Below are 17484 nucleotides of genomic sequence, written 5' to 3' on the forward strand. Positions count from 1 at the left end.
TCAATTCTTAATTTGGCCTTATCTTATCTAGATTCAACCTCTTCGATTTTCACAAGGCCTTGTGCTCAAGTTCGATAGGTAAGTGGCATATTTTTCCATACACAAACTGATATAGAAAAGCACCAATAGGGATCTTGAATATTGTTCAGAAATCCCATAGTGCATCATTTAACTTTCTAGCCTAATCTGTCATATTAGAATTTATATTCTTCACCAAAATAGACTTGATCTCATGATTTGAGAACTAATTTTTCCTCTTGTCTGAGGATGGTAAGGTGTTGTCACCTTATGTTTCACACCATACATCTCAAGTAAGGCTTTTAATAGAAGATTACAAAAGTAAGAGCCTCCATCACTAGTGATAACCCTTGGTGTCCCAAATCTTAAAATATGTTCTTTCTCAAGAATGTTGCAAAACTCTTCCCTTTATTGTTTGAAAGCGCAACTGCCTCCAACCATTTCAAAACATAGTCCACCAAAATATACTCATATCATACGAGTTCACAAAAGGGCCCATAAAGTCAATACCCCATATGTCAAATAGCTCAAGATAAAAAAATAAGTGGTCAGTGGAAGGTCTTACCTTCGCGAGATGTTTTCTTGCCATTGGCATTGGACATAAACCCTTGAATAGTAGTGCATATGGTGTTAAAAGGGTGAGTTGGGATGAAATTAAAATTATTAAATAGATTGAATTAGAAATTAGATATGGGTCATGACAAACCCAAATTTACTTTGGGTTCAAATAGGCTTTAAACTTGGTTGGGCTTTGACTCACCCTATTTGAGAGAAATGCTTAAGTAGAGTTGCCTAAGGTTGTTGCTAGTTAGAGTTAGTCAGTTGTTGAGGGTAACTTGCAGAGGTGTTAAGGAGTGGTTGTAATAGAGGTATTGCAAACAAGAGAAGCATAGATCTAGGTTCACAATTAAGTCTATAATCAAGAGTTTGATTATAGTGGACTATTTTTGTGCTTGTGAGGGAAAGTCGTGGTTTTTCCCTTCCTAGGTTTCCACATGAAAATCCTATGTTTTACTTTTATGCACTGCCTTTATTTTTCCAATACCTCATAGTTTCTTTACTATTCTATCACTTGTGTTTACTTTGAGGGACCTGGTACATCACTGTGTGGTGCAACACCCAAGGGTTTTAATAATTGGTATCAGAGAAGGTTCACTCTAAAAGATTCATACCTAGAGTTATTTATTTATAATGACTGCTATGACTGAACTAGGGGTGGAAATAAAGAAAGTAAAAAGGGACACATTCCTAACTTTGAAGGCTTTAAAATCAGACTCAGGAAAGAAGACACTGATGTTACTCTTCTAGTAATAAGGATTGTTAGATCTATGAAAAAGCTTGGTAGCTCTAAAGAATTCATGAGGAATTACCCAATACAAAAGAAGAATCAAAGACATCAAGAAGAAAAGATGCAACAAGCTGTATAGTTAAGAAGGTGCTGGATTCTTGGGAAGATTTGTCCACCAAATCTGGGAAAGACAAAAAGTATGGAGATGATTTCATGCTGAAATAGGTTGATAAGAAAATAACCTCAGATTCCTGGTGTTCTCTAATGGCATCATGGAGAGACTCTTCTAGTAATTCAGGTGAAGATGAGAAGAATGGAGATGTTTCTATGTTATCATTGGAAGACAATCCAGTTATCTATAATTCCTTGTTTGCATTCTTATAAAAAATAAAGGATAAAGAAGAAAAAAGGGTAATATTCCTTGATCCTAAGGAAAACCTAACACCGCTAGATAGATAAAAAGTCTTGCTAGTGGGTTGATAGACTCTGTATATGAATTAACTACAGAGAAGAATACTTTGAAGGAGAAAGTAGAAAATCAAGAACATGAATTAAGTTCCTTAACTCTTTAGTTATCTGAAATTGAAGAAATGGTCACTAAATTTAAGCCTAAAAATCTGAATTGTATACTGAAAAGGGCAAATGGTGTAGATGGTAAAGGGAAGAATAAATCCTTAAGGCTTTAGATTGATCTTGAGGAAAAATTGAAAGCTTCACAAAAACACCTTATGTCAGAACGTCATAGGAATAAAGAGTTAGAGAGGGACCTAGTTTGCTTGAAAGAAGAGTTGAAAAAGTCTCTTAAGTGGGCTACTTTCTCACTGATCCTTTATGACTTGACTAGTCAAGGTGTTAATGATGGTAGAGGTCTAGTCTATTAAGGAAAATCCATCCTAATGTGTCTTAAAGGAATACTATCAATAATGCTAGAAAAAAATAAAGCAAACACCTATGAATTTATTGTGGAAGTGATGGACACCTGAAGAAACACTGTCAAAGTGGGAATAGAGCAAGAATGTTCGATGATAGATGTATCCATCAAGAGAATTCCTATCCAAGGAATTTCACATCCTTGAAAAGTATGAAGAAAAGTTCTCTACCTAGATGGATCAAGAAGTATTTGATCAAACTATTGTCTTCTTACTAGGAACTCAAATTTAAGTGGGCTCCCAAATCAAACAAGTGATCATGGGTCCAGGTTGGAAAAAAGGGATTGAAGTTAGGAATATTTATTAAAAGTGGGTCTTTGGAGCTTAATCTTAGAATATCTGACTATGTTCTTTCTCTCTCACTCAAAATACTCTAAGGTGGAGGTATTATATTTTGAAATAGTTAAATTCAAGGGATTTGGTCTTTAGAAGACTCTTCTTGAAAAGGAAAGTTCCACCAAGTGTAACCCAAGAGTTGGCTATGTTTGGAAGGAATGTATCCATGATAAAGTAGGTGCAGTATAATTTAACTCAGTTTCATATCTTTGTAGGTATACACTTATGGGAACAGCTTGAGAAGTAAACAAATAAAACTAACACAAGTAGGCAATTCAATTAAAAGGAGAGGGACTTGATCCTATCTCTCATGTTAGTACCTGTAAGATACTTAAGTGATCACAAGATGTCTGAAAAGCTATATATTTTTCTCTAAGTTGTCAATTCCTTTGCAAAAGTAAGAGTCGAACTTATTAGGTTCAAATATGTCAGTTGAAAAGGAACATCTTTTAATGACATTGGCTACCATTAGAAATGCTAAATCAGACCATCTTGCTAGTGTTGTTCAACTAATCCAATTCATCTTTCTATAACTAAATCATCCCTAACTAAACTAGTTCATCTATCTTTCTAAAAATCAAATGGATGATAATACTACTTCATTAAATTCTATAAGAAATCCAGAACCCACAATCGAGTCAGTCTCTATTGAATTCTCCTTAACCTTTGAAGTTTATCCTCAACAAATTATGATACACAATTCAAACCAAAAGTTTAGGTCACCAATAAAATTAGAAATTTCTCAATCTGAAAACTCCTTATTCCCTGTGTCATTTGAAAATCCAAAAAAGCTTAATTCTCTAAAACACAACAAGCACCAGATTCTCCTACACCCTTATACTCAAACACTATTTTTGCTCTATTGTTTCATGAATAAATTCCAGTAAAAAGAGTTGATTTTTCCTCTAGTGAGAATAGGGTAACTGAGAACTTGCTCTTGCTTGCTTATGACACCAAAGAAGGATCAACTGATGGAGTGGAATAGGAAGTATTCTCTAATGATGAATTAAATGGGGGGAAATATATAGTTACCTCTAAATGAGGATAATGAGGAAGACAAAAAGGAAGTGCCTCTGAGATAGACTGTGAAGAAACTCAAGGGAAATAAAAAAAACAAAAATGAAAATACTAAAGTTGTGGAGGTTGATAGAGGAGAGTACTTGAAATCAAGGGATGTTGTTACTATCAAAGAAGGAAAAATGGTGTTCCTATAGTTGATAGGACTAGGTCCTCCCTGTCAAAGCCTGGCAGCCCCGCCTTAAGTAGGAAGAAGAATATAGCTGTAAAAAGAAAAAAAAATCTCTGAGGGACCTAAAAAAAATCTCTGAGGGACCTGGTCCCAAGAAGAGAAGAACATAGATGTATGAGCAATAAGAGAAAAGTTTTGAACACAAAAGAAATAAAAAATAATAAGAAGAAAAGATAAAAATGTCTAGAGAAAGAAGGATTGGAAACTTGAGAACACTGAAAGTTTTACCGAGAAGAGTTTTTGATCCTAGAATTTATGAGCAACCTGGGATGGTAGAGTTGGTTGAATATGTCAGGTATCAAGGATGGATAAATCTATTTAATGAAATAGCACCAATGGTTTTTCAAAATAAGGAAAGGAAATTTTATTAAACCATTGATTTCTCAAAAAATGAGCTATGATTGAAGGCCCAGGTGCAAGGTAAGCTTATCAATCTAGATAAAAAATCATTAGGCAAGATATTGGATGTACCTATAATAGGTTTGGGGACAGTTGTAAACCAGTACCCCTCAACTGATTTTATGTTTCATGCATCAAAGGTAGGAGGGACTTCCACATCTGTTATGAAAAAACATTCCTGATAAGTTAATATCAGCTGGTATTTGAATTTACTAACAAGGTATTGTTACCAATATCTAAAGGATGAATAACTACCTCTGGTGTTAACCTATTCTTGATTAAAATCTTGAGCAAGCTTGGATTGATAAGTCTTCCTGCTTTAATGATAGAACATATGCTTACAATGGTGTATGAAAAGAAAGGCAAACATGGAATGCCATATGGATATCTACTAAACAAGGTGTTTAAACAATATGGTGTGGATGGAACTAAAGGTACAGCTGGAACAGCCAAGCAAATGATCAACCTAACAACTCTTGTGGGAAATGAATGCATAGAGGGCAAAGCTGGATGTGTGTCTCAAGTATCTGAGTTATTAGCTATTTAGGAAAGGTTGGGAAAGAAAATGGAGGAGTTAAAGATCAAGTTGGCTACCAAAGATACTGAAATAGAGCACCTGAATCAAAGTTTGTCCTCTAAGTGACCAGGTGTCACTGATAAACTTGCAACTGAAAATGCAAAACTCCAGGCAAGAGTGTCTTAAATGACTGGTGAATTTCAAAAACTAAATGTTGAAGTAAAGGTTCTCAACAAACAATTGTTGAATGCCCACAAGGCTGAAATTGCAAGAATAGAGATGCTGCTTAAGTCTCTCTCCCCCAAACCTATCTCTACCAAAGTTTTACTATCCCTTTTCTCTAAATTAATCAAGTGTTAGTTTCATATCTTACTCTTTGTATTAGCTTTTGAAGATATTTATTATTGTATTACTTTAGTATGATTGTACTGGTACTAATCTTTGTTTATGAATGAATGAATTCTGCCTCTGAACTTCATTTGTTCCCATTACCATATGTTATTCTTCATGTTAGTATTGCCCTAGTTCCATGAGTTAATTAGCTTGTACTTATCTTTACTCTTGGTTTACTGTTATTCCTTTTTAATGATGGGGGAATACTGAGTTCATGTAGTATGGACTAGGTACCAGGTAATTTGAGTTACAAATTTGAATGGCATGTACATAGGGAGAAGTATATAATGTGCTAAATAGGAGAATAAAGGGACTCATATTAATAGATGAAAGTGTGAAAATGCACTAATGAAGGTGCATAATGAAAGGGGAAAGAAATATGAGGTTTTTACAACAAATAACAACAAAGAACCAGGTCTTTGTGCTGCATGATGATGAAAGAAGCATAATGATAGGGGGGACATTTATCTTAAGGTGGTAATCACACTAATTAAATATGATGAATGTGCATTGATGCTCAAAATAGTATGGTTGGTTTGTCATTATCAAAAAAGGGTGAAATTGCTAAATGATATTTGTAGTTTTGATTATGAGAAACTAACTTCAAGGGACAAGGTCACAAGATGTGCAAGGTGCAGTACAGCTAGCATGCATTCTCTGTATAGTTTTGTTCTCTTGTGTAACAAACTTGCAGGTGCTATTTTGTACTGGTTAGGATAGCTAGTCTAATGATCTTTCATCCCTAATCTTCCCTTGGCTATAAAGGAGAGAGACTCCTCTTCATCAAATCAGTTTTTGGACAAATTTAAAAGGTGAAGAGAGAAAGTAAATACTTCATTTCAAGATTGACCATGTATTTCTCATGTTCTTATCTTTGTAATATGCTTAAAGAATGTGTGAGTGTTCTTGAGTGTTAATTTGTAATCGAACTACTTAGGTTATAAGAGTAGTGTTTTCTGTTGATGGGAGAGGTGATTAGGTAGAGTTTCCTAAGCTTGTTGCTGGTTAGAGTTAGCTATTTGTTTAGTGAAACTTGGTGGAGGTGTTAAGAAGTCTTGTAATAGAGGTATTGCAAGCAGGAGGAACCTAGAGTTAGGTTCACAGTCGAGTCTGTAATCACGAGTTTGGTTATAGTGGACTATTTTGGTGTTTGTGAGGGTAAGCCATGATTTTTCCCTTCCTAGGTTTCCATGTAAAAATCCACTGTTTTACTTTCATACACTGCCTTTGTTTTTCCAGCACCTCATAGTTGTTTTACTGTTCTATCACTTGTGGCTGACTTTGAGGGACCTGATCCCATACTGTGTGGTGCAACCCCCAAGGGTTTCAACATGCCTTTACTTAGACCTTAGTCATCTGAATCCTTAAGCTCCATAAATCACAATATTTTGAATCTCTTTGATAGTTGACTATGCCTAGAAATTCAACATGCAAAAGAGTATAAAGCACTCAGGGTGAATCGGGACAAATTCATAAAATCGTGCATATAAAGTGAGTCTGCATATAATTTTCAATTATAAATATTTTAAATAAATAAATAATATATCTACTCTTTCTTCTTTATACCCCCACCCTACCCACCCACCATAGTTTCATTACCCTCTCTCATCCATCCATTTCTGTTATTTCTTATCATCTTTAAAGCTTCAATTAATCTAGGACCAAGTGTGGTCCATTGAGACTCTGAGTTACCATCCTAAATATAAGAAAATTTATAGGTCTTGCCCTTAAAACACCTCCATTAAAGGACCCATGAATTCCATAATGATTGACATAGAGTCCATCAACTACAACGTTAATAGATGGAGTATTGATTGTTGTTCTAGTTGTCTTGTAGAAGAGTAAAGAAAAGAAAAATGGTGTGAAGGAGGTGGGGATTGTGTTTTCTATGGTTGTGAGTTGGGAGAGGTGGAGATGGTGGTTATGGGTTTGAGAAGGTGGAGGAAAGTGAGAAATATAAATTTTATTTTAAAAAATAATTTCTTAATTATTATTTTATTATTTTTAATTTAATATTGTTGATGATAATTTTAAAAAGTAATTAATGAAGATACTTATGACATGACATTAACTTATGTGACGTGAATCTGACGTGTAATTTATTTTAGGGCGAGTGAGCTACACACATGGTAGGAGGTGTTTAAAATCTTATTTTTTGATGGGTTAAGGGGTTTAGATGACAAAGAATTAAGTACAAATGTCCACTTTACAAAGTCAGACAAGTACAAAGTCTAGTAGACCATTTCACCAAAATATTATCCAAGAAAAAATTTTAAAAATTAATTTTATTTGAGGAGGAGAGAGGAAAGGGTAAGAGGGTTAAGGGGTAGAAGGATGTGGGTGGATGAAATGGTATTTGGGGTAAGACAAAAGAATTTAAAATAGTTTTTTTTAAATAATTAGGGGGAGGGGTTGTAGATGGGGTAGGGATTGGAGTAATAAAAGATTTTTTAAGAATATATGTAAAATAATAATTTGGTTTTTAATTGGGGGGTTGGTTGGGGTAAGGAAAGAAAAAAAATTTGGAGGGGGAGGTGGCGGGGGTGTTGTTGGGCTAAGAAAAAGTTAAATTTTTTGGGTAGATAGATTGATTTAGGGTGGGTGGGGTAAGGAGGGGATGTGATGGGGTGGGTGGATGATTTTGATTTTTGAGTGGTACAAGAGATTGTCACTTGATTGTCACTTGTTTTCTCCTTTTTCACTAATGAAATTATTTTTCTTATTAAATGAGTTGAAGCGGAGATTGAATTGGCTCGGTTGAAGATACTTTTAAAATGGATTAATATTGAACTTAATTGTAAAGTATCTTGATTCCAACCCATAAATTTTGAATGAATTGGGCGAGTTCACTCAATTTGGGCTCATTTTGACATAATTGCGTGCATCTTTATAAATGGTCGGTCAATAGCATCCATATTGCAAGATTTTATGTGCAATCCGTGCACCACTATGATGACCCCTAACTGGTGACGAGTGACATGCCTTTATTATACTTATCATCTCAACCTCAGGAATACATCTCTGAATTAATCCATCTTCACAACTTCGGGACAAGTATGACTCATCCTAAAAGAAGTTACTCACATCATGTATAAATTTCTTACATTGCTGAAATGATAGTCTTTAGAAACCACATCACTCACCAAATAATTTACAAAGTCTACAAACCACAAGAACAGATTAAATCTTAAGATGCGGCTAATATTTGTTCATCTGAAAAAATATCATCAATCTTGAGCTCATTCTTCAACTTCTGTATGGCCTTTTATTCAAGGCATGACAAGTGATTAGCCACTTAATTCTTAGTCCCCTTTTAGTCCCTGACCTTAATGTCAAATTCTTGCAATAGAAGTACCTAACAAATCAACCTTGGTTTTAAATCTTTTTTTCCATAAGGTACCAAAGAGCGGTGTAATCGGTCTGCACAATCACTTTCCTATCAATCAAATAAGGTGGAAATTATCAAATGTGAACACCATAGAAAGAAGATCTTGTTCAGTCATAATATAATTTATTTTAGCAAGGTTAAGTTCTTTGCTATCATAGTAGACGGGATGTAAAATCTTCTGTCATCTTTGTCCTAGGACTGCACTAGCATCACACCACTAACATCACACATAGCTTTAAAAAGAAAGGACTAATTAATAGACACTTTAATGGGAAGTGAAATCAACTTTTCTCTTAGGCACTCTAATGCCTTAAGACATGTATCATCAAACACAAACTTCACCTCCTTATTCAATAAATTGCACAAAAGATTTTCAATTTTAGAGAAGTCCTTGATGAATCTTTTTGTAGAAATTTGCATGCCCCAAAAATCTATGAATACCATTTACAGAATTAGGTGGTAGAAATTTTTCAATCACCTTACTTTTTATCTTGTCAACTTCAATCCCTTTTTTCAAAATCTTGTGACAAAGCACTATTCCTTTTATAATAATGAAATGACACTTCTCCCAATTTAGACCCAAGTTACAATCCTTACATCTCCTAAAAACACTAGCAAGATATGCTAAACAATCCTTGAATAAATCACCAATCATTGAGAAGTCATCCATGAACACCTTAATAGTGTCCTCTAACATGTTAGAAAAGATAACCTTCATGCACTGCTGAAAGGTTGTGGGTGAATTACATAGCCCATATCCTCTTAAATGCAAAATTCCCATATGAACAAGTAAAACTAGTCTTCTATTGGTCTTTGAAAGTAGTAAAAATCTAATTATAACCCAAAAAATCATCAAGAAAACAATACCATTCTCTACCAGCAAGACAGTATAATAGCTGATCTATAAAAGGCATTGAAAAATGATTCTTCTCAATCCATGAGTTCAACTTACTATAGTCCATGAAAACATGCCAACCAGTGATTGGCCGCATAGGAATAAGATTAATTTTCTCATTTGGAACTATAGTGACTTTATTATTCTTCAACACACATTAGATCGGACTCACCCATTTGCTATCTGTAATCGGATAAACACAGCCATGTCCAACCACTTGATGATTTATTTCTTCACCACCTCTTGTATATATATATATATATCTAATCTTCGTTGATTCTCAATATTGGGGACACAATTCAGCTCAAGTTAGAGATTGTGCATCCAAATTTCAGGCAATATCCGAATAATATCAACAATGGACTATCCAATAACTCTCTTGAATCTCTTCAAAATAGACACAAAAGCCTCAACTTGCTAATCTACTATCAACTAAAATAATAACTCACAAAGTATTTTTGTCTCCTAAAATACATTACAAAGATGAGATAGAAGAGTCTTAAGATCTAAAACAAGAGGCTCCTTAATAGAAGGCTTAGCTGGCGGAGTCACTCTATTCTTTAAATTGAGATCTAATTTTTTTAGTGCATAACTGTAGGAACCCTTACCTTCAAGTGTGCTAACTATCTTACCATAACCCTCAATACCATCACTCTTAAAATTCATAATTATTACTGTAAGGGCCTCGACTCTGAGCCTCTCCTCAATAGGAGTTATCAATTCATCCTTGTTGACTATATATATCACAGATATCAGCCACATATCTTTTTTTATGCTTCATTGATTTGTATATATTAAAGGTAACTTGTTCATTATTCAACCAAAACTTCATCTACCCAGTCTCCATATCAACCAATGCATACCCAGTCATAAGCAATGGTCTTCCTAAGATAATGGAAACCTCAAAGTTAACCTCACAATCAAGGATGACAAAAATAGCTTGGAATATAAAGGATGTGACCTTATTAAAATATCACACAAGATTTCTATCGGCTTCTTCACAGTATAGTCTGACATAAAAACCTCATCAAAGTCTATTTAGGCAACCCCAACCCTAATTTCAAAAAAATGATAGCGGCATGAAATTAATGTTAGCACCCAAATCACGCAAAGCTTTTGCAAAGTTGAAAAATCCATAGTGCATGGGATCATGAACACTCCAAGTTCTTTCTTTTTCTCAACAAAATATCTAGAGGCTATTGCGCTATAATGGTTCACATTGTCAACAGGCTCAAAATTCACCATCCTTTTCTCTATCACTAAGACTTTCATAAACTTCGTATGACCTGGAATTGATTCTAGAGCCTCAATTAGATTGATATTCACTAACAACTTCTTTAGTATAGAAATAAACTTTTGGTACTTTTCCTCTTCAGTCTTTGTGAAAGAGAATGAGAAAGTTGTGGAATGGGAGTCAATACTTTTTGGACCTCATTTTCCTTTACTTTTCTTGCCTTTGACTTATAGTCATCAACTAGATGTTTTTTAGGTATGCTCTCAGCCAACACTAAGTTTTAGATTTGACCACTTTCTCATCATCAATGATAATATGTTCTACCTTTTTCTTAATAATCATGAGCATACTTAGATCAGTGCTTATCTTATTACTCTTAGTAATATTACCAAACAATAACCATTATTTTTTAGATTTTGGATTGTGTTGCTCAAGAGTGTGCATTGTTTAAATAGAATTAACGCAATGGACATTTGTATCAAATTATTGCTCAAGTTGTTTTATGGCATAGCATGTGATTCAAACATCTGATTTATTTTTAAAATATCTGCTTTAATCTCCTTAAGGTAGTCTCCATTTTCTCTACCCCTTTCACAACCTTGAAAGCATGTATTCTATCCTTGAATTGCTTAAACTGGCATCACGGTTCCCATATGGAACAAAAAGGCCACTCTTATCCTTGTTGTTATCCTTTCTCTTCCAATCACCATCTCGGTCCCTATTCCTATCTCTATACCCAAACCTAATATGATTGTTATATGTATAGTAGTTCTAACCTTAATTCTCTTGCCTAGAATTCTAATTATATTTATTAGACTCTTGGCCCTTGGATCAAAAACCCGCTACCTATCTATCAAAATATTTTACCTCCTCTTTAGAATTTGAGTCTTCATATATAGGTAACTTAGCTTATGAACCAACTGCATTCACCTTTTCCATTCCTATTACAGTAAATTACTGCATAAGCAGCCTAATTTCAATCCTTAACTATGTAGTTGTTGATCCACCTACTCATCTAATGTTCTCTGCTCTGTGGATGCTCCAATTGTATAAGTACCTGTGGGTCTATATGCATCTCTAGTATGCCAACCTTGATTTATGTTTATGATCTAATCTAGGATTTGAGAAATGTGATCCCAATGTAGACTCGTGAATATCCCATTAGTGAGAGTATCTACTGCAGCCATGATGTTAGAATTCAAAGCTCTGTAGAAGATCTCAAGAAAGTTTCTACTAGTCATCCTGTGATTAGTAGCATTCTGCAGCTTCTTTTTGAACCTCAACCAAGTCTCATATAATCATCTAAATACAACTGCCTGAAGTTGTAGATCTTATCTTTCAACTGCAATATTCTGGAAGGTGGAAAAAACTATTTAAGAACCGAGTTTTTAACTTATACCAAGTTGTAATCTATATTTGTGGCATCTCAACTAACCATAATGTAGCCTCTCCCTTCAGTGAAAAGGAAAGAAATATAGTCTAATCACCTCTGGGCTCAATGTAGTCAGATTATATGATGTGCAAATCTTGATAAAGTTCATAACATGCATATTCTTATCATCGGTATGAAGGCCTGAGAACATCATTTTTAAGTTCAACAAGTGGATGGTGGAACTAGTGATGTCAACTTAGTCCCTGGAGGCAATTCTAGTAGAATAATATCACCTGTTTCTATCATCTCTAGGTATTACAAATCTTTTATTGGATCATTATAGTAGGGGAAATACTGTTGTAGAGGCTATTTCCACCATACCTTTTATTTCTTTCCCTTTCATCAAGTGCAGCTAGATGGTTTTTCTTACATTGTGTGGCCCTTTTTTTCCTAGCTGCTCACCTGACAGCTTTTTTCTAGCATTCTCCTCAGTCAATAATTGAGCATTAATCTATTCTAGAGTCTCTTTACCAATATGATAAGTTAGTGATTGATTTTGTAATATATCGGGTTTTGGACTCTGAAATTTCTAGGTTTTTGCCAACACTGCTATGACTATGACTCAGGCGATGAGTTTTTATCACTCATTATGCATCTACGATGAGACTAATGGTCTTACCAGTGAATTGACCAGGATTTGGTCCCTTGATAATGATCTCAGGGTACAACTTGTTATGAGATGTAATGAGTCATAGGGTTGGACTTATTTTCTAAATAGTGAAGATACCCAAGGTTTCTATAATCATGACTCCTTACCACGAGTCATTAGGTTATGTATGAGTCATACTGAGTGACTCATGACCATAATAGTAAAGGTACAGGATTGGAGCCCTCAGGTAATGAATCTAGTTAATGACTCATGGTCAGATGTCACGAGTTGTTACCTGAGCCGTGGGAACTGGGATTGGTTTTTTTGTCCTTTGTAATTGAGGGATTTTTTTTCTTTTTCTTCCTTTACTCTTTATGATTGTGTGCTTAGTTCACACAATATATATTTTATTAGAATGGTTGGAGCTTTGGTGGTTTTGGCCTTTCTCAAATTTCCTCGATTCATATGGCTACACGCACTGGGCCCTTTCAGCAGGAAGAGCTAACCCATATAGCCCGTAGGTGCCCTTAGAATAGACAGAGCTACACAATCCAGGTTAATATTTTGAAATCTCATACTCATGGCCCTTGCCCCTATCTCGACATCTTATATATGTATATATGGATGTGTGCATGTGGTTTGACTGGTTTTGGAAATGACATTACTTTATCACTTTTCCTGAGTTACATGCTAGTGTTTATCCCATTGATTATCCTAGGATTCTACATTATTTCATGATGAAAGGTCTGAAGATATTTTTGTTAACCCTCTATAGACTTAGGTGGTACAGTTGTCGGTTCACTTATTGTGAAGTGGCGAGCTTCTATCTTTTAGAAAGCCTTGTCATTTCATTAGGTTCTTTTTTATATTTTGGAGATTGTTAGATTTCTTTGTCACAGATGGAGGATGTGTAAGACCATGTAAACTTCCTATTCTAATTTAGTCCTATATAGCATGGAAAGAGATCATAGACTTAGAAAATTTTAGCTAAGTATTGACACTTAGTCTCATTTTTTGCGTTGATATTTCAATGACTTTATTTTCGACCCTTACTACCTTAAAATGTCAATTTTTAAATTAATTCATTATCAGGGAAGTCAATAGGTGTTCTTGGATGAGTTTTAAATTTTTTGGACATCTTTAGAAGCCTAATTGGATGTCCAATATTGTAATATCCCATATTTTGGACTAGAATGAAAGTCCATCATTCCTATGTGTAGATATTTCAAAAGCCTCAAATCCTATGTAAATTTAGTGTGTTAATGAATTATGTAGTGTGGAAATCTATTTGAGCATGAATTTAGATCATAGACGTTCCCTAACTCAAGTACAAGTTGAAAGCTTTCCTATCGTTTAAGTTTTAGTGAGCGTCAAAACTTAGGTCAACTTCATTCGATCATAACTCCTTGTATATATTGAATTAGAGGTCCTAATATATATCAAATGAAATATCTTTGAATTATATTTCCAATGGTAAAAATTTCATCCAAATCTGACACCCGAGCAAGAAGTTATGACTTTGCAAAGTGGAGTACGCCGCCTGACATAAGGTGTGCCACGCACAACCTAAGGTGTGCGATAAGGTGTGCGGCGCACACCCTATTATGTGCGATAAGATATGAAACGCACACCCTAAGGTGTGAGATAAAGTGTGCGCCGCACATGTGGGTGTCCAGGTGACTTAAATAGTCCATTTTTGGGGTAAAATGGTCCTTTTCCCACCCCTATATAATGCCTAAACACTGAATTAAGCCCTTATTTCACCAAAACATATTCTTTCTCTCAAAATCCTCTCAAGAGCACAAGAGAGGGTTTTCATAGAAGATTCAAGTTCAAGGAAATTCATCCATCAATCATCAAGAATCTTCCTTCTAAGGTATGCGTAGTGTTCATCCATGAATCCCTTTTATCCGTAGAGCTCAAGAACCATGTTTTAAATAATAAATTATGATCTTTATGTTGTTGTGTGATTATGTTCATGTTGATGGTTGTTAATTGTGTTTCAAGATGGTATCTAAATGTGTTTCCAAGAAGTGTATGGGCATGTTAGTTGGAAACCCATGAATTTGGGGTGGTTCAAGATTTCTAAATTTGTTAAGTACACCTATTCTCAATATTATGCATGTAAGGTGTTTGATAAAATACCTAGAATGATAAAAATCATGTATTATAACTTAGGGGTGAACTATATGATAAATTCATGCTAGTCTATTATGTTCAAAGAGCTCACTTGCCATTGTTGTGCAATATATTTGTTAATTGAATGTACATGATGATTGGCGAATGGATTTATAGTGTGTCTCTATGTCTTCCATGCTACGAACAAGATCATGATTTTGAAGCATCCCATGAGTTATCCCCAAATTATTACAATATGAACTAAATGTTACATGTTTGTCATTCCCTTATGGTTAAATAGTTTCCATGCCATTGTTATGAATAGTATATGTTGTCGGAATGCACATGATATTAGAATATGATATTTATGACTTGATTATAAGCATTCCTATTCATGTTAGATATTATGATGACCATTTACTTCATGAAATCCCTCACTCATGTATTATGGATTGTTATTGATGGTCATGTACTCAAGAAAGTCAAGTTGTGTCAGTTTCCTTCCATCGAGTCCTGATGGTACTTGTACCCAAAAAATGTAGTTGGGTGCCTAGAGCCATGTCATGTTATCATGATACTCTCAGTTAAGCCATGCTCTATAGAATTCAGTTACTCATGTGACTCAGAAATCTCAGCAGTCTCAGTAGTTTAGTAATCTCAGTTATGCTCAGCTAATCTCAGTAATCTCAGTACCCAGTAACTTCAATAATCTCTATAAGTCAGTACTCTCAAAAATTTTCTGAACTCGGTAGTATTCAATCAGTCACGAAACTCAGTAAGTTTAGTTAATCAGTTTAGTTCAGTGTCTTTCAGATGGGAGTAGGATTCAGCACCGAGCGAGCCTAGGGATGGGGACTCACCCGCTAGTAAGGAATGAGATCCTTAGAAGCAATCCCTAAGTTCCAGAACTACATAGTCTAACGTCCCAAAAAACGGGTCCCGAAGCGTCACACGATTCTTGAGGCTACGAGTAGCCCCAAGCTAACCCTTTGAGCCATTTTCATTCAGTTCAATACAAGTCAATGGGGTTTCCATAAATAACCCTCAAATATCAACAGAGTAATCATCATCCAAGAATAAAAGAATTTTAGAAAGATAACAAAATACGACTTATTAGTCAACTCACAACATCTATACTAGTCTGACTAACCTATAAGAAAATCAATAAAACCAGCGAGCCATTGAGACATGTCCCAACTGACTCATACTCAGTTATTAAATGTAAACAATTCCGTGAAACCAACATCAGACATCACGTCCTCGGAACATGAGGACTCACCACAACATAGGATGTAGAAAAGCGTGCTCGAAGAACCACTGTCGAACCTGGAACTGAGCACCTGAACCTACATTCCGAGAAAATACAGCCAACATCCGAAGATGTGGGTCAGTACCATGGAAAGGAACCGAGTATATGGAGGTGTAAGCAGTTGTATAAACATCATCATCATAAATATTTATAAGAAATATGCAGGATGTATGAAAGACTCACATAGCCCGAAGAAAATCATCATAATCATGAGAGGATGAAATAAGTACAATAACACATGTGAGTCATCATATAATTTGTCAGTCACTTTCATTTCATCAAGAATATCAATTCTCATAGTGTAACTATCATTTAAATCTTTCGAAAGAATAACTTTCACAATTCCACTTTCAAATTACTTCACCATTCACCATAGACACAAGGAAACACACACACACTGGGAGATTCTATAACCAACATAAACCATGTGAGCTACATGGAGTCCAACGTACAACCCACGTTGGGGAGAGCCGTCCTATCCTTGCCATCGGAGTAGGAATATCGATATCAAATCCATACAAACTAGTAATCACTATATAAATCAGCCTCAGGCTCACTCCTACAGGGGCACGTAGTTCTAGGAAAGTAAGGTCGCTTTATACCTCCCACTAGGTGCTAAAGATTTCTCCCAAACTTAGCTCAGATCATTTCAAATATAATCCACAACAAAATAATTTCAGTAATATATAAATATACATCGGGAGCCATCATGCTTCCCATCTATCAAAATCAACCACGCTGTGGATTTCTCACACTGGAGTTCAAAATAACTCCATTAAGACCAAAAGGTCAAATCATTCAAAATATCTTAAATATTCAACATCAACGTGCTTATAACACACACTTTCTTGAAAAAACAAAATTTCCAATGGGGATTCATGACCCAAATATCAAAATCATGATAAATATCGTTCAAGATTGAGTTTTATATCTCCACACATGTAAATTCATCTTTCAAAATCATAAATATCAAGATTTCATAATAATCATCATAAGATATGGGTTCATGCTTCAAATTCGTAAAAGTCAAATAAAAATCATGCCTTTGTAAAGAAAATTACTTTTGGGCACAAGAACAAAAGAGAGTTCTTGTTGAAAAACCCCACATACCTTGAATGATGAGCTTTAGATCGATACTCGTTTTTGAGATATTAATCGTGCCTTTGAATGATGCTTCTTAGAGTTCTTGAACTAGGAACTTGGAATCTTGAATAAATTTGCAGAATTAATGGTGAACTTTGGAGGTTCTTAAAGTTGGATGTAAGAGCTTAGGGTTTTCTTTTTGAGGGAATTTGATGAAATATAACATATAATGCTTCTAATAGGATTAATATAGGGTTTGGACGGATTTTGGTCATTTTCCCTCACCCAAAATCCGTCCAAACCCTAT

At 34.9% G+C, this 17484-nt stretch overlaps 1 protein-coding gene across 1 annotated transcript in view; it reads left to right on the forward strand.

The window, feature by feature from the left end:
- Nucleotides 1-4562: 4562 nt before the first annotated feature.
- LOC107865420 overlaps nucleotides 4563-17484 on the forward strand; it is a 41169-nt gene continuing 28247 nt past the window's right edge. The window contains exon 1 of the mRNA XM_047408271.1: nucleotides 4563-4742. Coding sequence (XP_047264227.1) covers nucleotides 4563-4742 — 180 coding nt within the window. The remainder of the gene's footprint in view (nucleotides 4743-17484) is intronic.

Source organism: Capsicum annuum, chromosome 3, assembly GCF_002878395.1.
Source record: "Capsicum annuum cultivar UCD-10X-F1 chromosome 3, UCD10Xv1.1, whole genome shotgun sequence".
NCBI classification, from domain to species: domain Eukaryota; kingdom Viridiplantae; phylum Streptophyta; class Magnoliopsida; order Solanales; family Solanaceae; genus Capsicum; species Capsicum annuum.